The 16,775-nt window shown below is 49.0% G+C and overlaps 1 protein-coding gene across 2 annotated transcripts in view; it reads left to right on the top strand.

Moving 5' to 3' along the window:
• MYCL (MYCL proto-oncogene, bHLH transcription factor) overlaps positions 1-10,853 on the top strand; it is a 100,099-nt gene extending 89,246 nt beyond the window's left edge. Inside the window, exons 3-5 of one of the 2 annotated variants that reach the window (XM_027059564.2) lie at positions 3,543-3,723; positions 4,721-5,225; positions 8,223-10,853. In XM_027059564.2, coding sequence (XP_026915365.1) covers positions 4,730-5,225; positions 8,223-8,821 — 1,095 coding nt within the window. In that variant the 5' untranslated portion in view covers positions 3,543-3,723; positions 4,721-4,729 and the 3' untranslated portion in view covers positions 8,822-10,853. Of the gene's footprint in view, positions 1-3,542; positions 3,724-4,149; positions 4,384-4,720; positions 5,226-8,222 lie in introns of those variants that run through there. The other variant, XM_027059563.2, reaches the window with a different exon arrangement.
• The last annotated feature ends 5,922 nt before the right edge of the window (positions 10,854-16,775 follow it).

The following is a 16,775-nucleotide window of genomic DNA, read 5'->3' as shown; positions in this document are numbered from 1 at the left end:
AGCCTCACATTAGGCTCTGTGCTGACAGCTCCGAGCCTGAAGCCTCCTTCAGATTCTGTGTCTCCCTCTCTCTCTGCCCCTCACCTGCTCACACTCTGTCTCTCTCTCTCAAAAATAAATAAACATTAAAAAACATCTAACTATAATTTTACTGGGAGAATAAGGAAAGAGTAAGTATGTGGGAAGGGAAATATAAGAGCTACATCATCTTCTATTATAGAATCTATTTTAAATCAGGATAAATAGGGGTGCCTGGATGGCTCAATCAGTTAAGTGTCTGGCTCTTGGTTTTGGCTCAGGTCATGATTTCACATTTTGGGGATTGAGCCCCGTGTTGGGCTCTGTGTTGACAGTGCAGAGCCTGCTTGGGATCCTCTCTCTGCTCCTCCCCTGCTCACTCACTCTCTCTCTCTCTCTCTCAAAATAAGTAAATAAACTTTTTAAAAAATCAAGAAAAGTAGATTATATTTGTCAAAATATGGAAGAAAATATTAGGGACCAAAAAAAAATCTAAAAAAGTAGTTGCTTTTGGGGAGTGAGAATCAGGGGTGGTGAGGGCAGGGCAGAAGACTGCTTTTTTTTTTTTTTAATCTTGTCATACACTTTGTTGATTTTTAAAAACCATGTGTATGTATTATTTTGATTTAAAATGTTTTAAGAAAAATAAAGGAAGGGGTGCCTGGGTGGCTCAGTCAGTTAAGTGTCTGACTCTTGGTTTCAGCTCAGGTCATGACCTCGAGGTTTTTGGGATCGGGCCCCACATTGGGCTCTGTGCTGACAGCGCGGAGCCTGCTTGGGATTCTCTGCCTCTCTCACTCTCTCTCTCAAAATAAATAAACATTAGGAAAAAAAAAAGAAAGAAAAAGAAAGGAAGTGAAAAGTTGAGTGTCCCTAGGGTAGCATTTGTTCTGCTGGAGAATTTATCACCATCCTGCGTGCTGATATCACCTCAAAAACCAAAGCTGTTAGCCTTAAAAGCAGCAGCATCTCTGTGGAACAGACACACATTAACCAGGCTCATGAGACTGATATTTCCTATCAGATGCCAGTTCATTAATTTATAAGGGGAAGTGGGGCTTTGAAGCAGACGTTTTTCTTGTTTGCCGATGAGTGCATTATCTCCCTAAGGGTGGATCTACATAAGAAATAGAGTGGTTTTCAGCAGGTTGCTTGGTAATCCAAAGAACTAGTGAGGTGGGGGGTGGATTGGGTGATTTCAAACCATGAGGCCTCTATCTCCCTTGTTCCTGGACCAGCATCTTTGTGTCCAGACAGCGCTAGGATAGACACTCTGATGGTTGCTTTGACAACTCTTACTGCTCTCTGCTTCATTGGCAATGCAGACTCCTAACTGGAACCTTCGTTCTTCAGCTACTTTAATACCTTTATTCAGTCTAGACTAGGCCTGACAGTTATTCTGTCTCCATCAGATATGTTGGCACATCTCTGTAGCATCAGAGACTTATATCCACTCAAAGAGGCAACACATTTACAAAGCACCCATGATGTGCCAGGCTCTGTTCTAAGCTCTAGAGTTACAGTGGCCAACAAGACTGACAGTTGTCCCTGCCCTGATTAAGTTTACAGCCTGGTAAGGAAGACATATATTAAACAAAGTGGGCAAAGTGAAGGAGCAGCCCAACTCACAGAGACAACTTCATTTCCTTTATCCTAGTTCTGTTTTTTTTAATATATAAATTATACTTTTACCTTTTTAAAGTTTATTTATTTATTTTGAGAGAATGAGTTGGGAAGGGGCAGAGAGAGAGAGAGAGAGAGAGAGAGAATCCGAAGCAGGTTCCACACTTGGTCAGTACAGAACCGTGAGATTGGGACCTGAGCTGAAACCAAGAGTCAGATGCTTAACCCGCTAAGCCACTCAGGCACCCCTTTATCCTGGTTCTTGAGGTGGGGTCATCTCGTGGGTATCACCTACTGCAATGAACCATCTAGATAAAGAAGGCTCATTTTCCAAGCCTTCTGTGGATTCTGTATCCCAAATCCTCCCAATAAAGTTATTTTATGCGGAAATTTATCTAGGGTTCGTTTCTGTCATTTATAACCAAGAATCCTGACTGGTACAGCAACCATCTCAGACATCTGTGGACCAGAGAGCAAGTTACCAAAAGATGGTTCCAAACCTTCTGCCTTAGGACTACAACCAAAACTGGAGCCTTTCAGATCTGTGCCTTCATTCAGCACAAAGCAGGGCACACAGGCTGTCTCAATAAAATATGGTTGGCTGAGTCACTCAGTAAGTCCACAAACATCTGCCAGAAGTTATTCTAGGTACCAAGGTTACAAAGCTAGTACAAACTGGGGTGCCTGGGTGGCTCAGTTGGTTAAGCGTCTGACTGCAGCTCAGGTCATGATCTCACACTCTGTGAGTTCAAGCCCCGCGTCAGCCTCTGTGCTGACAGCTCAGAGCCTGGAGCCTGCTCTGGATTCTGTGTCTCCCTCTCTCTCTGCCCCTCCCCAGCTCATGCTCTGTTTCTCTCTGTCTCAAAAATAAATTTTAAAAAATTAAAAAAACAAAAACAAAAACAAAGCTAGTACAAACTAGTTGCTGCCGTCAACAGTGTCCCACATGCATTTTAGATCCAGTATATTCAAAACTGAGGGTGTCATCTTCCCTGCCTTTTCTCCCAACCCATATGTCAACTCACACTTTGTGTATGCTCCAAACACAGTGAACTGCTTGCACTTCTCACTTCCCTCTGCTTCGATGCCAATAGTTTGGTGTTCTTAGACCATAGGAGTGGGAGGGAAAGAGACAGCAGGCGATCTGGTTGCTGACTATAGACAGTGACCAGACCTTGAATGACACAAAGAACATTCTAGATGTGTTGGCTGCTATCCCAAATTATTTGGCCTAAATGGAATGACCATACAGTTTGGCTTTTCTTCTTCCACTGAGAGTAGTCTGCATAGAAGATGACACAAAGGGCTTATATGTCCATCGTCTTGGCCACAGATGCAACTGCAAGCAATGGTCCCATTTTACAGATAAGCAAACAGAAACTTCAAATGACTTGGCCCCACAGCTAGCAAATAGCAAAGCAAGGGCTTGAATGAGGTTTCCAGACTCCAAATTCTCATTTTCTTTCCTCTAGTACTGCAGCTCTTACAGAGCTGTTTTGGGTGTGGTGTGAGGAAAGGGAGACAGCTCTGACCTAGACCAGGGGAGGGGGGGAGGAATTCTCTTTACCACCAGTGCACTCACTAGGGGCTAAGTCTGTTTAACTTGCCTCTTTTCTTGACCTAGTTCCCTTCTCTAATTAATCTTTTTTTTTTAATGTTTATTTATTTGTGAGAGAAAGAGAGACAGTGCAGAGAGAGAGGGAGACACAGAATCTGAAGAAGGCTCCAGGTTCTGAGCTGTCACCACAGAGCCCAACCCAGGGCTTGAACTCAGGAACAGTGAGATCCCAAGTCAGACGCTTAACCCACTGAGTCACCCAGGAGCCCTCTCTACTCTATCTTCTTAAAGAAATCCTTACAACAACCCTGTAAAGTAACTGTTCCATCCCTTTATTTTATAGATGGAACTGAAGCTCAGAAAGGTTAAGTTTCACGCCCCAAAGTCCTGAATCTTCCTACCTCGCTTGTCTGAGGTACCGGCTTGGAACACCGCGGTAAAGAAATCTGCCAACGGGTGATGAAGAGGATACCCGGGACCAGCCCCCAGTTCAGGGCTGAGGGCCGCCAGGTGGCGCGGTGGAGGTGTGCCTGTCCCCTCCCCAACCTCCACCGGACTGCGGGGCAGACGCACCTGAACTAAACCCGCGAAGCTGCCTCGAGGGGCGGGGCAGGGAGTAGCTCCACTGCCTAGCCCAGGGTGGGCAAGGAGGGAGACTTTAGTTTGCGCGGTGCGGACCGCCCGGGCCTAGCTGGAGAGTCACGCCTCCACTTGTCGACCGCCAAGCCGTGTCAGCTCGCTCCTTGCCCTGCACTCCCCAGCGTGCAATTCATTTTTGGTGGTGGTGGGGGGGGGGGGGCGTCCAGAAAATAGACTGGAGCGGGAGAGAGCAGCCAAGAGCGGTGGGGCGGAGACTCCACCGCCCCCACCTGTCGGCGGCGGGTCGGGGGCGGGTCGGGGGCGGGGCCTGTCCCGTAGGGTCCGCCCCCGGTCCCAGAGCTTAGGGAACGCGACGAGATATAAGGCAGCCGGAAACAATGCGCCTGCATCTCGCGCTCCCGCGCGGATCCCGGGAGCGTCCGGGCCGCCGTGCGCGAGCGAGGGCGGGGGCGCGCGCGCGGGGGGCGCGTTCTTGAGTGCGGGCCGCGCGCTCGGTGGCGCGCATGTGCCTGTGTGCGGGCTGCCGGGCTGCCCCGAGCCGGCAGGGAGCCGGTCCGCTCCAGGTGGCGGGCGGCCGGAGCGAGGTGAGGCTACAGGCGGCCGAGGGGGGGCGGGCTGCAGGCTGCCTCCTGGGCACAGCGCGCCCCCGCCCGGCCCGGCCGGGCCCTGGGAGCTGCGCTCCGGGCGGCGCTGGCAAAGTTTGCTTTGAACTCGCTCCCCGCAGCCCAGTCCGCGCGCTGTGAGCCTCTTCCTTGGGCACGCCGACCCGGGGCTGGGCTTCCCGGGACGCGAGGGAAGGGCGCGGGCTGCCAGCCGGGAGGTTGGGGAGGGACGAGAGCCTGGCAACCGGCTGTTCTGGCGGACCCGGGGACGCCTCCCTCGGCCCGCACCCCAGCCAGCCGGTCCCCTTCCCTCCCGCAGGGAGCGGACATGGACTTCGACTCGTACCAGCACTATTTCTACGACTATGACTGCGGGGAAGATTTCTACCGCTCCACGGCGCCCAGTGAGGACATCTGGAAGAAATTCGAGCTGGTGCCGTCGCCCCCCACGTCGCCGCCTTGGGGCTCGGGTCCCGGCGCCGGGGACTCAGCCCCTGGAATCGGTCCCCCGGAGCCGTGGCCCGGAGGGGGCGCCGGGGACGAGGCGGAATCCCGGGGCCATTCGAAAGCTTGGGGCAGGAACTACGCCTCCATCATCCGCCGTGACTGCATGTGGAGCGGCTTCTCCGCCCGGGAACGGCTAGAGAGAGCGGTGAGCGACCGGCTCGCCGCCGGCGCACCCCGGGGGAACCCGCCCAAGGCGCCCGCCGCCCCAGACTGCGCTCCCAGCCTCGAGGCCGGCAACCCGGCTCCCGCTGCCCCCTGTCCGCTGGGCGAGCCCAAGACCCAGGCCTGCTCGGGGTCCGAGAGCCCAAGCGACTCGGGTAAGGACCGCCCCGGGCCATCTAAGAGGGGGGGCACCCCAAGGGTGGCCAATACTCTGTCGCTGTCTGAGGTCAGGCATTGGGTCTTCGCAAGCCCCGCGGCCACCTCCCCCTTTCTGTGGCTGAAGCCGCCGGTGTAGCCCTCAGCAGTGTCTGTCTGGCACGTGGGTGTGTTAGTAAACAGTTTGAAGAAGTGGCGTGGGAGCCAGCGTCCTTTCGATGATGATTGGAGCCCCAGGGGACAAGGGAGACAGGGTGAGGCTTAGCGCTTAGGGAGGACAATACTAGGATTGGACTGTAGGGGATTTCTTTCCTCCGGAGGCTAGAAGGGTCTCTTAAGGGTTACTCCAGGCTTGAAGTTTTTTGTTGCTGCCACTTTCCCTGGGAAACTCACACTCCCTTAGAGGAAGCTGAGGAGCCTTTTGTGCAAAGCCAAAGCCTTCACCCTTTAAAAAATCTAGTCTCCTGTCTGCTTTACTTTAAAAGAGCAATAATGCCCTCCCATTGCACCTCCCACCCCTTACCATTTGTACACCACACAATCACCCACAGATAGGTAGCAGAGCAATGAATGCTCCCCATTAACAGATGGGAAAACCGAGGCTTGGAAATAGGAAGTCACTAGAAGTGAGCCCCATCTTTTGCCCAATCCTCCATTGCATCCAGGCCTGCTTCCTTGATGTTTCGAGGGTGTTCATGGTAGCATATCCTAGAGGGGCTACACTTTGCTTTGTTGCTTTGGCCTGAGTTGGAAAGGTGTTCCTCTAGCTCCCTCCTAATTTTACCTGTGGGCTCTCTGTAGCTACTTCCTTGCATTCAACAAATGTTCCCTGGCCGCTGAGTGGTGCCAAGCTCTGACTAGGTGCTGGGGTCACAGATATGGAGCTCCAGCCTCCTCCCCCATCCTTGGATGCAAATTTAAACCTCACTAAGTGCAGACTTCAGCATCCTGTTCTTAGCCTCGCCTTTTAGACCTCTACCCAGGAGAAAGACTGGAGAGGGTGCTTTTATAGGGTGCCAACTGACTAGCGTCAGGTAAATCAGGATCTAGAAAATTTGCCATAGCTTTTAAGAATAACTTTTACATGACCCTTTGAGAGGGAAGTGGGGAGTGGGTATGGAAGTTGTCATATACTTGCGGGGGCGGGGGGGGGGGGAATAAGGATAACAAGAAATTAAAAGTCAATTTTCTTTTTTTTTTTTTTGGTCCACTGTGTTAAGGTCATTTTTAACCTGCTTGCTTTCAACACCAAGAGCTTGTGTTTGTTTGATGGCTGGAATGGGAGTTTGAGATCAAGAAACCAATAAAGATATATCTCTACAGAAGCTGATGGAGTGGTAGAGTGGAAAGAGCATTGTTTGGGGACTTTGGAGATCTTAGTTTGAGATTCAGAACATTACAGAGGTGATGTGTGGACTTGGCTGGTCTGGATCTCAGTTTCTCCCTCTGCACATAAGAGGGTTGGACTTGATTGTCCAGCGGAGGGCATTTTCTTGTCTGGGTAGAGTTAGACCATCTCTGGAAAGAATGGTGCCCTACATTATTTCTTCCTTAAGAAGAACCTTACCAGCTATGAGGTTTAACACTGAAATATTAAAAGTTTGGGATGTGGGAAAGCTTCCTGAATCCTTTTCTGACTTGCCCTTTAACCTGAACCTGTTTGCAAGCCACTGGTTCACTCACAGGCCACATGGCCCAGAACAAAATGCAACAGATTGCAAACAATGAGGGGGGGGCGGTGGGGAGAGTGACTGACGGCAAGGCTCAGCCAATAGGGGTTAGGGGCTGGGTAAAACAGCATTCCAAACACAGCTCATCCAGCCAATCACAGGCTTTGTGGCCAGGAGGGCTGAATGGTCAGGTTTTATTAATGGAGAAATAATGCGATTGTCCACACAATGGAAGCCTTCCTGACAAAGGGGCTCAAGGATCCTGATATGCAAAAGAGGCCGAGAGAACTGAGCTCTTCTGTTGTCAGGCTGAAATGCATGAAGGTGGCCTTCTGTGTGGGGGCTGCAAAACGTGAGGCAGGAAGACTTTCCCCTAATTGCACTCTCCTGGTTGGGTAGCCTAAGAGACCTTTGAGCCAGGGAATGACGGGGGCATGTCCAGGCATCTCCAGGTCTCTTGGTGTTTTGGCCCTTGTACTGGGACATTCTGTTGCTGCTCAGTTCCCTGCCCCCGGCACAGGTCGCTTGGAAATGGTCGCTTGTACCTTTGTGAAGTTCCTGCAGCTTTTTCCGACCTGCTATTACAAATCCAACCCTCTTCTGGTCCAGGGAAGGGGGTGGGGCAGGCGACCTATAAATGATGGATGACTAGAAACCCATTGAAACCAGGAGCAAAATGCTCCTGAGAGAAACCCTTTCCCTCCCCTCTGTGGGTGAGGAGGGATGGGTTATATGTAGCCCTCCCTTCTCCAAATCTTCAGCTGAAAGGGATGGCAGAATAGAGAGGTGGGAGAATAATAGGATTTATAACTTGTGAAAAGTAACAATTCCCCAAGTGCAGACTGTGCTGGGCAGGAACAAAGGGCAGCTAGGCCCACAGACCCCTCATTTACAATTCTGATGGGTCATGAAAGAGCCCGACTGGGGAAGATCTTTATAGCTAAACTTTGTCCCAGGCCGATAGCTCTTTCTCTCCATCCCCTCGGTGGGGGAGGGGAGCGCCTGTGCCGACTGGGGGCTGTTGGCTTGGGTCTGCCTTTTGTTCTTATCTAAGCCTTGCTGTGCAAAAGGAAATTGGAGAATATTTTCCTTCTTGCTTATTTCCCCTCCTTTCCTTCATGCTGCTCTTACTCCACTACAAATGAATCAGTTGTCTTTCTCCCCATTTCAATTTGTTTATATCTAAATGGGGGAAATGTCCCCTCTTTTCCCGAGCCTCAGCATAGGGTCTGTGTGTGCGTGTGTGTGTGTGTGTGTGTGTGTGTGTGTGTGTGTGTGTGTTTCTCATGGGATGTGTTTCTTCTCTGGATCTCTCTTCTTGGACAGAGGGTGAAGAAATCGATGTTGTGACAGTGGAGAAGAGACAGTCCCTGGGTGTACGGAAGCCAGTCACCATCACGGTGCGGGCAGACCCGTTGGACCCCTGCATGAAACACTTCCACATCTCCATCCATCAGCAGCAGCACAACTATGCCGCCCGTTTTCCTCCAGAAAGCTGTTCCCAAGGAGGGGCTCCCGAGAGAGGTCCCCAAGAAGAGGCTCTGGAGAAAGATGCCCCAGAAGAAAAGGAAGAGGAGGTAGATGAAGAGATTGTGAGTCCCCCACCTGTAGAAAGCGAGGCTCCCCAGTCCTGCCACCCCAAACCTGTCAGTTCTGACACCGAGGACGTGACCAAGAGGAAGAATCACAACTTCCTGGAGCGCAAACGACGGAATGACCTCCGTTCTAGGTTCTTAGCCCTGAGGGACCAGGTACCCACCCTGGCCAGCTGCTCCAAGGCCCCCAAAGTGGTGATCCTGAGTAAGGCCTTGGAATACTTACAAGCCCTGGTGGGGGCCGAGAAGAGGATGGCCACGGAGAAAAGGCAGCTCCGATGTCGGCAGCAGCAACTGCAGAAGAGAATTGCGTACCTCAGTGGCTACTAAGTGACCAAAAAGCCTGACTGCTCTGTCTTACAAAGACCCGAGTTTATTTTTTAACCTGCCCTCTCCCCCTTAGTAATTTGCACATTTTGGTTACGGTGGGACAGTCTGAACGGTAGATTCCAGAATGCAGAGCAGCCGGTGCACACACTCTTAAGGGCTTGCATTCTTGGAAACCTGGGAACCCAGCTCTCCCGCTTCCCTGACTCAGGGGAGCACTGGGTGCTCTCTGGCGCCTTTGGCTTCTCAGGCAGGCAGCTGACTGAGGAGCCTGGGGTGCCTAGCTCACTAGCTCGGAAGAAAAGCCTGACAGATGCTATGCAACAGGTGGTGGACGTTGAGGGGGGTGGGTTCCAGCCTGCATGAAATCTCACACTCCGGATGAGCTTTAGGCTGGGAAAGGATGCTCCCACTGGTGTCTCTGGGGTGATGCTAGGACAGCTGGGCCCGGACGCTCTCCCTGAGGCTCTTTTTTCCAGGAGACACACGAGCTGTCTTGGGTGAAGACAAGCTCACAGACTTGATCAACATGGACCATTACCTCACTGTCAGACACTTTACAGTAGCTGAGGAGTTGGAAACCTTTAATATATATGTGTATATACATATATATATGTGTGTGTGTATATATATATATATATATATATATATATATACACATATATATATTGTGATGTTAGCTGACACCCCTCCTCCCACTCTAAATGCTGCGACCTTGAGAACATTTAAAGAGCTTGGCCTCTAGATTCTTTGTCTCAAAGCCCTCTGGGCCCTTTCCTCTGAGGGAGAAACCATTCTGTCCTCACAAGGGACTTTTTTGTTTTCTTCTGCCTTTGTTATGCAATGGGCTCTCCAGCACCCCTTTCCCACAGGTCAGAAATATTTCCCTAAGACACTGGGAAATGGGTCCTAGCCTGCGGCCTCAGGAAGACTTGGAGTCCTGGCTGTGAACTTGTGATCTGCCCAGGTGTTTTCCGTCTTGGAATCTTTTCTCAAGGCAGATGTCAGACACATCCAGAGGGAGAACTATACCACTTCCTCTTTCCTACTTCCCTCTCCTCAGTCTCTGACTGGTAAGTCTGAAGTTCTACTAGAACCCTGCAAACTGTCCTAGTGCAACTCCCAAAGAGCTTGCTGGCCCTGCACCCACCTTGGGCCCCTTGCCAGCCTGATATGAGTCAGATCTGTTTCCCAGAGTCCGGGCCTTACTGCAGTTCTTGCTGGGAGAGCTGCTGGGACTCATCCAGTGCTCCAGAAGGTGGACTAGTTTCCTGCTGGGTTCTAAAGGAGCTTCCAGGAGCTCTGCTTCGCTGACCATGACGGATTTTGCCCCAGGTGAACAGCCCATCTCCAAGTGGACTCCAGGTGCAGCCTCCAGTTTGGAAAGACCTCTAACCCAACAGGTGTCATGTGGGCAACTCAGGAGCCCCAAAGCCTGGCCTGGAAGAAAGATCAACCCCTCCAGAACTCTGCCCAGGGCAGCAGGTGCCTACTGGCTGTGGTTTTGAAGGGGGGGGGGGGGGGGTAGAGCACTGTCTGTGGCTCTGGAAAGCCAGCTGCTACTTCCAAACTTATTATGCACAGTGGTCTGTTTCTGAGGTCGTTTTCTGGCCTCAGAGAACCCCAGTGGAAATTTGGAAAAAAATCTCTCTACCTTCTGGAGTATGGTTTTCGGGAGCCAACTGTCTTCTGGAACTGTCTTTGGAGAACAGGTGGGACGTAGGTTACTGATGTATCACCTGAATAGCTTGTGTATAAGCTGCTGTTGGGTATTAGGCTGGGAGCAGTGGTTTGTTTTATTGTTTTGTTTTTTTTTTTTAATACTGTATTTTTGTATGCCTTTTGCAAAGTGGTGTTAATTGTTTTGTACAAGAAAAAAAACACAAAAAAACTCTTGGGCAATTCTCCTGTTGCAAGAGTGGTTTATTTTGAAAGGCAAGTTTACCTGAAATTTTGTATTTAGTTGTGGTTATCAATTGCCTGATTTTAAAATGTTGCCTTCTGAGACCTCTGCTAATAAAAGATTTCTCAAACATGTCAGAGTGGGGGCACCTTATGCCAACCAAGTCCCCCTGAGCCAAGGAAAACAGTTTCGGGGTAACCACCAGCGATCCAGAGGGTTGCATTTCTCTAACCATGTTGCTAACCAGGTCATTCCACTTCGGGTTCCTGAAATGCCATTTCAGACATGTCTAAACAATGTAGGTTTGGTCCGTGGTGTAGTCCGTGAACGTGGCATTCTCTTGTGAATTGCAAAGAGGGTTGAATTTGAGCTTCAGAAGGTTTGAAATCCCAGCCCTACCACTTGCTCTGTGCCTTTCAGCTTTACGTTTCTGAGCCCTAGTTTCCTTATCTGTAAAATGGGGATAAATGCTCCTGCCCAGGGGGGTGACAGGTATTCATGAAGTAGTAGATTTTAAACCCCTTTCTTTCTTTTTTTTCTTTTTAATGTTTTTTAACATTTATTCATTTTTGAAAGGCAGAGAGAGACAGAGCGCGAACGAGGGAGGGGCAGAGAGAGAGGAAGACACAGAATCTGAAACAGGCTCCAGGCTCTGAGCTGTCAGCACAGAGCCCGACGCAGGGCTCGAACTCACGGACCGCGAGATCACGACCTGAGCCGAAGTTGGCCGCTTAACCGACTGAGCCACCCAGGCGCCCCTAAACCCCTTTCTTAAAGTGTGAAGCCTTATATTCTTTTGGGTGGTACCGGGTTCTTACCTTGGTGGTATGATGACCATGCAGGATATCTTAAAAATTCGCTAAGATTTTGTGATGTAATACGATTTTTTTTCTTTCTCCCTCAATTAATGAAAGCAAATGAAGCCTCCTCTTCCCTCCCATAGTCTTCCTAAACTTGCCCTACACGCAGGAGGGGAGAATTGAATAACAGCTGTTCCTGATAGAACACTGCCTATGTCAAAGCACTCTGCCCCCTCCTTCATGTGACACCACGACCAACTGTGTGACAGGGTTACAGAAGATGAACCTGAGGTTCTTTTTTTTTTTTTTTTTTGCCGTAAAGAGCGAGAGCATAAACGAGGGAGGGGTGGGGACAGAGGACCCAAAGCAGGCTCTGTACTGACAGCAGCGAGCCTGATGCGGGTCTCAAACTCATGAACCATGAGACCATGACCTGAGCCAAAGTCGGACATTCAACCGACCAAGCCCCGCAGGCACCTTGGAACCTGAGGTTCTAAAAGCAAAATAAAACTCGGGGCGCCTGGGGGGCTCCGTCGGTTGAGCATCCAGCTTCAGCTCAGGTCATGATTTCGCAGTCTGTGAGTTCGAGCCCCGCATCCAGAGCCTGGAGCCTGCTTTGGATTCTGTGTCTCCCTCTCTCTCTGCCCCTGCCCCCCCTCTCATGTTCTTTCTCTCTCTCTGTCAAAAATAAACATTAAAAAAAAAAAAAAAAAAACCTCTGTAAAAGTAAAACCTGCCCAAAGTTACTCAGTTACTTGGCTAGTAAGTCAATGAGTTGGGATCTAAACTCACTTTTGCCTGTCTCCACAGCCAGAGGTCTCAACCACTACATAATAATGACAGCTGGTTTTGTTAGCATGGGGTGTGTGGAGGAGGGAAACATGGAATTTCATCACTTAACTGCTTGTTGGAATTGTCTCTCCATGGGGCCATTGCGCCTGCCATTTATTGGGATGGAGTGGAGCAAATGTTCCATGACCAGTCACTCTGCCACATTTGTGGGCTGGGTGGGTTAATCTTGCCCCAACGAGGCCCCTTCTGGGACTGTGAAAGCAGACAGTTGCTGTTCAGAAAGGCCGAGCACATCATGGTGGAAGAAGGCCACTTTGCCTCGGCTAATCCTTTACAGCTGAGACCTGGTTGCTCTCCCTCTCTCTTACGGAGCCTGAGTAGAGTCAAAAACTTCCTATAAATTCCTCACGTTTACAAAGTGACCCTCATCACAAGTATGCAACCTCTGCCACATAGTACTGGAGCCTAGGCTGGTTTCTTGCTCAAGGTCACGTAACAAAACCAGAGTCCCAAACCCAGTCTCTTGTCAGGTAAACTTCCACTCAACCCCCCACTGTCTCTAAGCCAGGGAACCTAGTTTGTAAGTAGCTGTGTGACAAACATAGACTTGCGTTCTTGGGACTGTTTTCTTAAAACTTCAGTTCCCTTTTTCAGTTCTTGTCACTCTGCTCCCAGTATATTCATCCTTCTTTTTTGATGCCATTTGTCAAAAGACTAATTTGTAGGATTCCTCTCCCTTTCCTAGGCCTCGAAAGAAATCATGGGCCCTCTGTAAAACAGCAGGGACCCCCAGTGTTAGTTGTTTTACGTATCTTAATTCTCGCAACAACCTGGAGAACAGGGTGGCGTCAGTTCCATTTCACAGATGAACAAACTGAAGACTCGAGACATTGAAATCCTTTGTCTAAGCCCACACAGCTAGTGCCAGCTGCCTGACTCCAAACTTCAGCTCTTTTGAGTGTAACTCTGCTGAGAAAGGAGGGAATAAAGCCATCTCCTGGGGGGAAGGGAGGGTGTTTCTGGAATGTGAAGTATTTTAAGCTCCTTCCTAGCTCATTTCTACAGACTCCTACCTCTATCTTTGTCTGAAAATAGCTGGGAGTTTATTCCTGGATTTTGGAGGACAATTTCTACAAATTAGGTTTGACTGGGAATAGTATACCTCAGGGACTCTGCACATAGACAATAAGGGGCAGCTGAAAAGCCACACTTAGTATAGAAAAGAAAGGCCGTCTTCTGTGTTAGACAATAAAAAGCTAAAGCGTGTGCTAATTCTTGCCTCTGTTGGCAGGGAGTATTGGGGGGGGAATGAGACAGGTTGAATTATCTTAGATGTGCTGAATTTGTCTAAAGGACTCCCAGGGTTAGGATATTCCAGAATATTCACTTTAGAAGGAGAAGGGGAGGATGGGGATGGCTTTGTTGATCTAGAAGGTGATAAGAGGGACTGAGAAAGAGGTTCTTTTCTAAGGAGAAGATAACCTGTTGGCAGATGATTGATGAGTGGGTGACTGGGCAGGGGTGAACGAGAGGTGTCTAAATGTGTCAGCTAAAGTTCCGTTGGGGTGTGAGCATTTCTACTTTAAGCCCAGTGGGCAGCCCTTGTTAATGTCTTTATTTGGAACTGTTGCCAAAGAGATCAACTGTCTTAACATTACCCATTCTTTGGACCAGGAAATGTAAATATGTTTTTAAAGTCTCTAATCAGGTGAGTTATTAAATAATTACACTCTGTGCCAGGGGCCTAGGAGGTGCCTAGGAAGTGTTGGATTGCCTTTCAACTTGTGGGAAACAGTATGGTTGAGTGGTCTCCCTCACCCAACAGATCTTAGTTCCAAGTCTGGCCCTGCATTTTCCAGCTACACCTGTGCTACCACCTTGGGCAAATTACTACCTTCTCCCAGCCCCAGTTTCCTCCTCTGTAAAACAGGTATAAATAATAGCACCCACTTCATTGAGTTGTGGCGAGCAATAGTAAGTGCTCAGTAAATGATTAGCGTTATTCAAACCATTTAGCAAGGCACACCTAGAATACAGTTTAGTCATATTTAAAAAGTGACAGAAGAGAGTGGTAAAATAAAGAGCCTTCCCACAAGGAGTACTTAAAGTAATCTGGAGTGCACATATTGATGCCTCAAGAGGCAATAAGTCATCAGGGAAAGAGTAGCGAGGGTTTGGGGAGACTGAGCTAGGCAGAGGAGAAAAGGCAGGCACAGACCTGAGCTTCTGTCTGGTCCGTGGCATCCCATGACCCACAGCAGGCAGGAGCTGTGAGCCTGCGATGCTGTTGCACATATGGGCCCTCCATTTGTCCTCCTGGGCACTGACTGTGGTGTCTTCAAACTGAGCAGGAGTCAATGGACTCCATTTAGCCAGTTAAACCCTCAAAATGCCTATTTTGTTCAGGCAGTGACTCTCAAACTTGAGTATGTGTTAAGAATCTACCCACCCCACCTGATGCAGTAGGTCAGAGCTGGGAATCTACACTGCTGACAAACAAGCAGGAAGGCGGAATCCTGAGGTCACACTTAGAAGAATATTGGAATAAAGAGTTGGAGCCAGATCCTATGGAGATTAAAAAAAAAAAATTACTGGAGGTGGTGTAGACGGCATAATATAACGGTTTAAAAACAGGGATTTGGATCCCTAGTACCTGTGTGATGTTGGGCAAATCACTTAATATCCCCGAGTCCTAGAAGTTTCCTTCTTCTCTGAAATGTATATAATAGTGAGAGCAATGATATATGAAGCTATGGGTCCTTGTGGAAGTTTATGAGCGTGCAAACACCGTCACAAAAGAAGGCAGCGTGTGGCTCAGTCAAGGGCTACAAGTCTCAGAAGGGGAAGAGAGCACTTGCGAGTCATCAAGAAAGTTCTTGTTGGAGATACGGTGACTATAACTGGAACCAGAAGTCCCAGAAGCATTTGGCTAAGTGAAGAAGAGGAAGGTGTTCTAGGCCGAGGGACTAGTGTTGGGGAAGAGGGGATTGTGGGAAGGCTGTATGGAATCTGGGGAATGGGGAACAATCTGGTCTGATGTGCTGGTTGGATGGTCTCATTCTTACAAAACAAGAGGGGTTGCACTGGATTTCTAAGAGGTTCCTTTCAATAGCAAACATTCTCTGTGATTCTTTGAAATAGGGAAGTCAGGGAAAGAAACTGATTGTAGTTTGAGATTTGAGGTGATGGGGTCATACAAAATAGAGCACCCAACAGGAAGTTGAGGATGTGATACTAAAGCTTTAGGAAGGGGTTTGAAATGAAGATACAGGTTTGAGACTCATCAGAATATAAAGATGATGAGGGCCCAACATGCCAAGCCTTGAGAAAGAGAGGGGGCCAGAGACATAGGCCTTGAAAGAGCCATGAGATTAGGATTGGCAAGGAGCTCTTATGGCTCTGTATCTTCTTCCTTTTTGCACTCCCCCCACTCTGATTTTGCAGCCTTCAGGGATCTGCTGTGGGTGTGCAGGCCCTCTTAGGGAGCTGAGAAGACTGGAAGTGAGCCCCCTTTGAGAACATTCTGGTATGCTCTGGAGAAAGCCCAATAACTCAACCTTAGCTGGAACATAAACTATATGACATGGTGAGCTCTACTCTCTTGTGAGGGGAACCTTAATTGTTGTGAGCATTCTGGCCTCCCAAATTTGAATCAGCCAATTGCTAATGGAAAGAGCAACCAATGGAAAATATTGTGACTACTCAGGTACTGTACTGGGTTGTGTTTTGTCCCTCACCAAATACATGTCTATCCAGAACCTATGAATGTGACCTGAAATAGGGTATTTGCAGATGTCATCAAGTTAAGATGATGTCATACTGGATTAAGGTGGGCTCTAATCCAATGACTGGGGTCCTAGGGAGGGAAATTTTTGGAAGAGACACACACAGAGAAGATGGCCATAGGAAGACAGAGGCAAGATTGGAATCACACTGCCACAAACCAAGGAATGCCAGCAACTGCTAGAACCTACAAGAGGCAAAGAGGGATTCTTCCCTAGAGGGAAGCTTGGGAGCATGGCCCTGCTAACCCCTTGATTTTGGGCTTTTGGGGTCCAGAACTGCTAGAGAATAAATTTCTGTTGGTTTAAGCCACACAGTTTGTGGTAATTTGTTATGGCAGCCCTAGGAACCTAAAACAGGCACCAAATTTATTGTGAAATAATCCTACAGGAAATATTTTTTATTTGGGATACCTAATTAGTATGGGGGTCAGGCTGCTAGGGCTCCTTGGGTTGAATAAAAAGCTAGTGTTTGTCTTCAACTCGACTTTCTTCTCTTACCTTGGAAACGGATGCTTCAGTCCTCCCATGGCGTGTTCCTCCTTCTGCCCTATCACAACATCCCTAGCTTTCCATGTTGAACATTTGAACTTTCTGGATGCGTCACTTCGAATGGCTTCACCTTTAACCATCTCCCTATGCTTCTTCTTTTTTCTAAAAAAAAAATGTTTTTAAGGGGC

Source organism: Acinonyx jubatus, chromosome C1 (assembly GCF_027475565.1).
Source record: "Acinonyx jubatus isolate Ajub_Pintada_27869175 chromosome C1, VMU_Ajub_asm_v1.0, whole genome shotgun sequence".
Taxonomy (NCBI): Eukaryota; Metazoa; Chordata; class Mammalia; order Carnivora; family Felidae; genus Acinonyx; species Acinonyx jubatus.
Note: the sequence above shows the minus strand (reverse complement) of the source record. Positions and strands in the feature narration are given on the sequence as shown.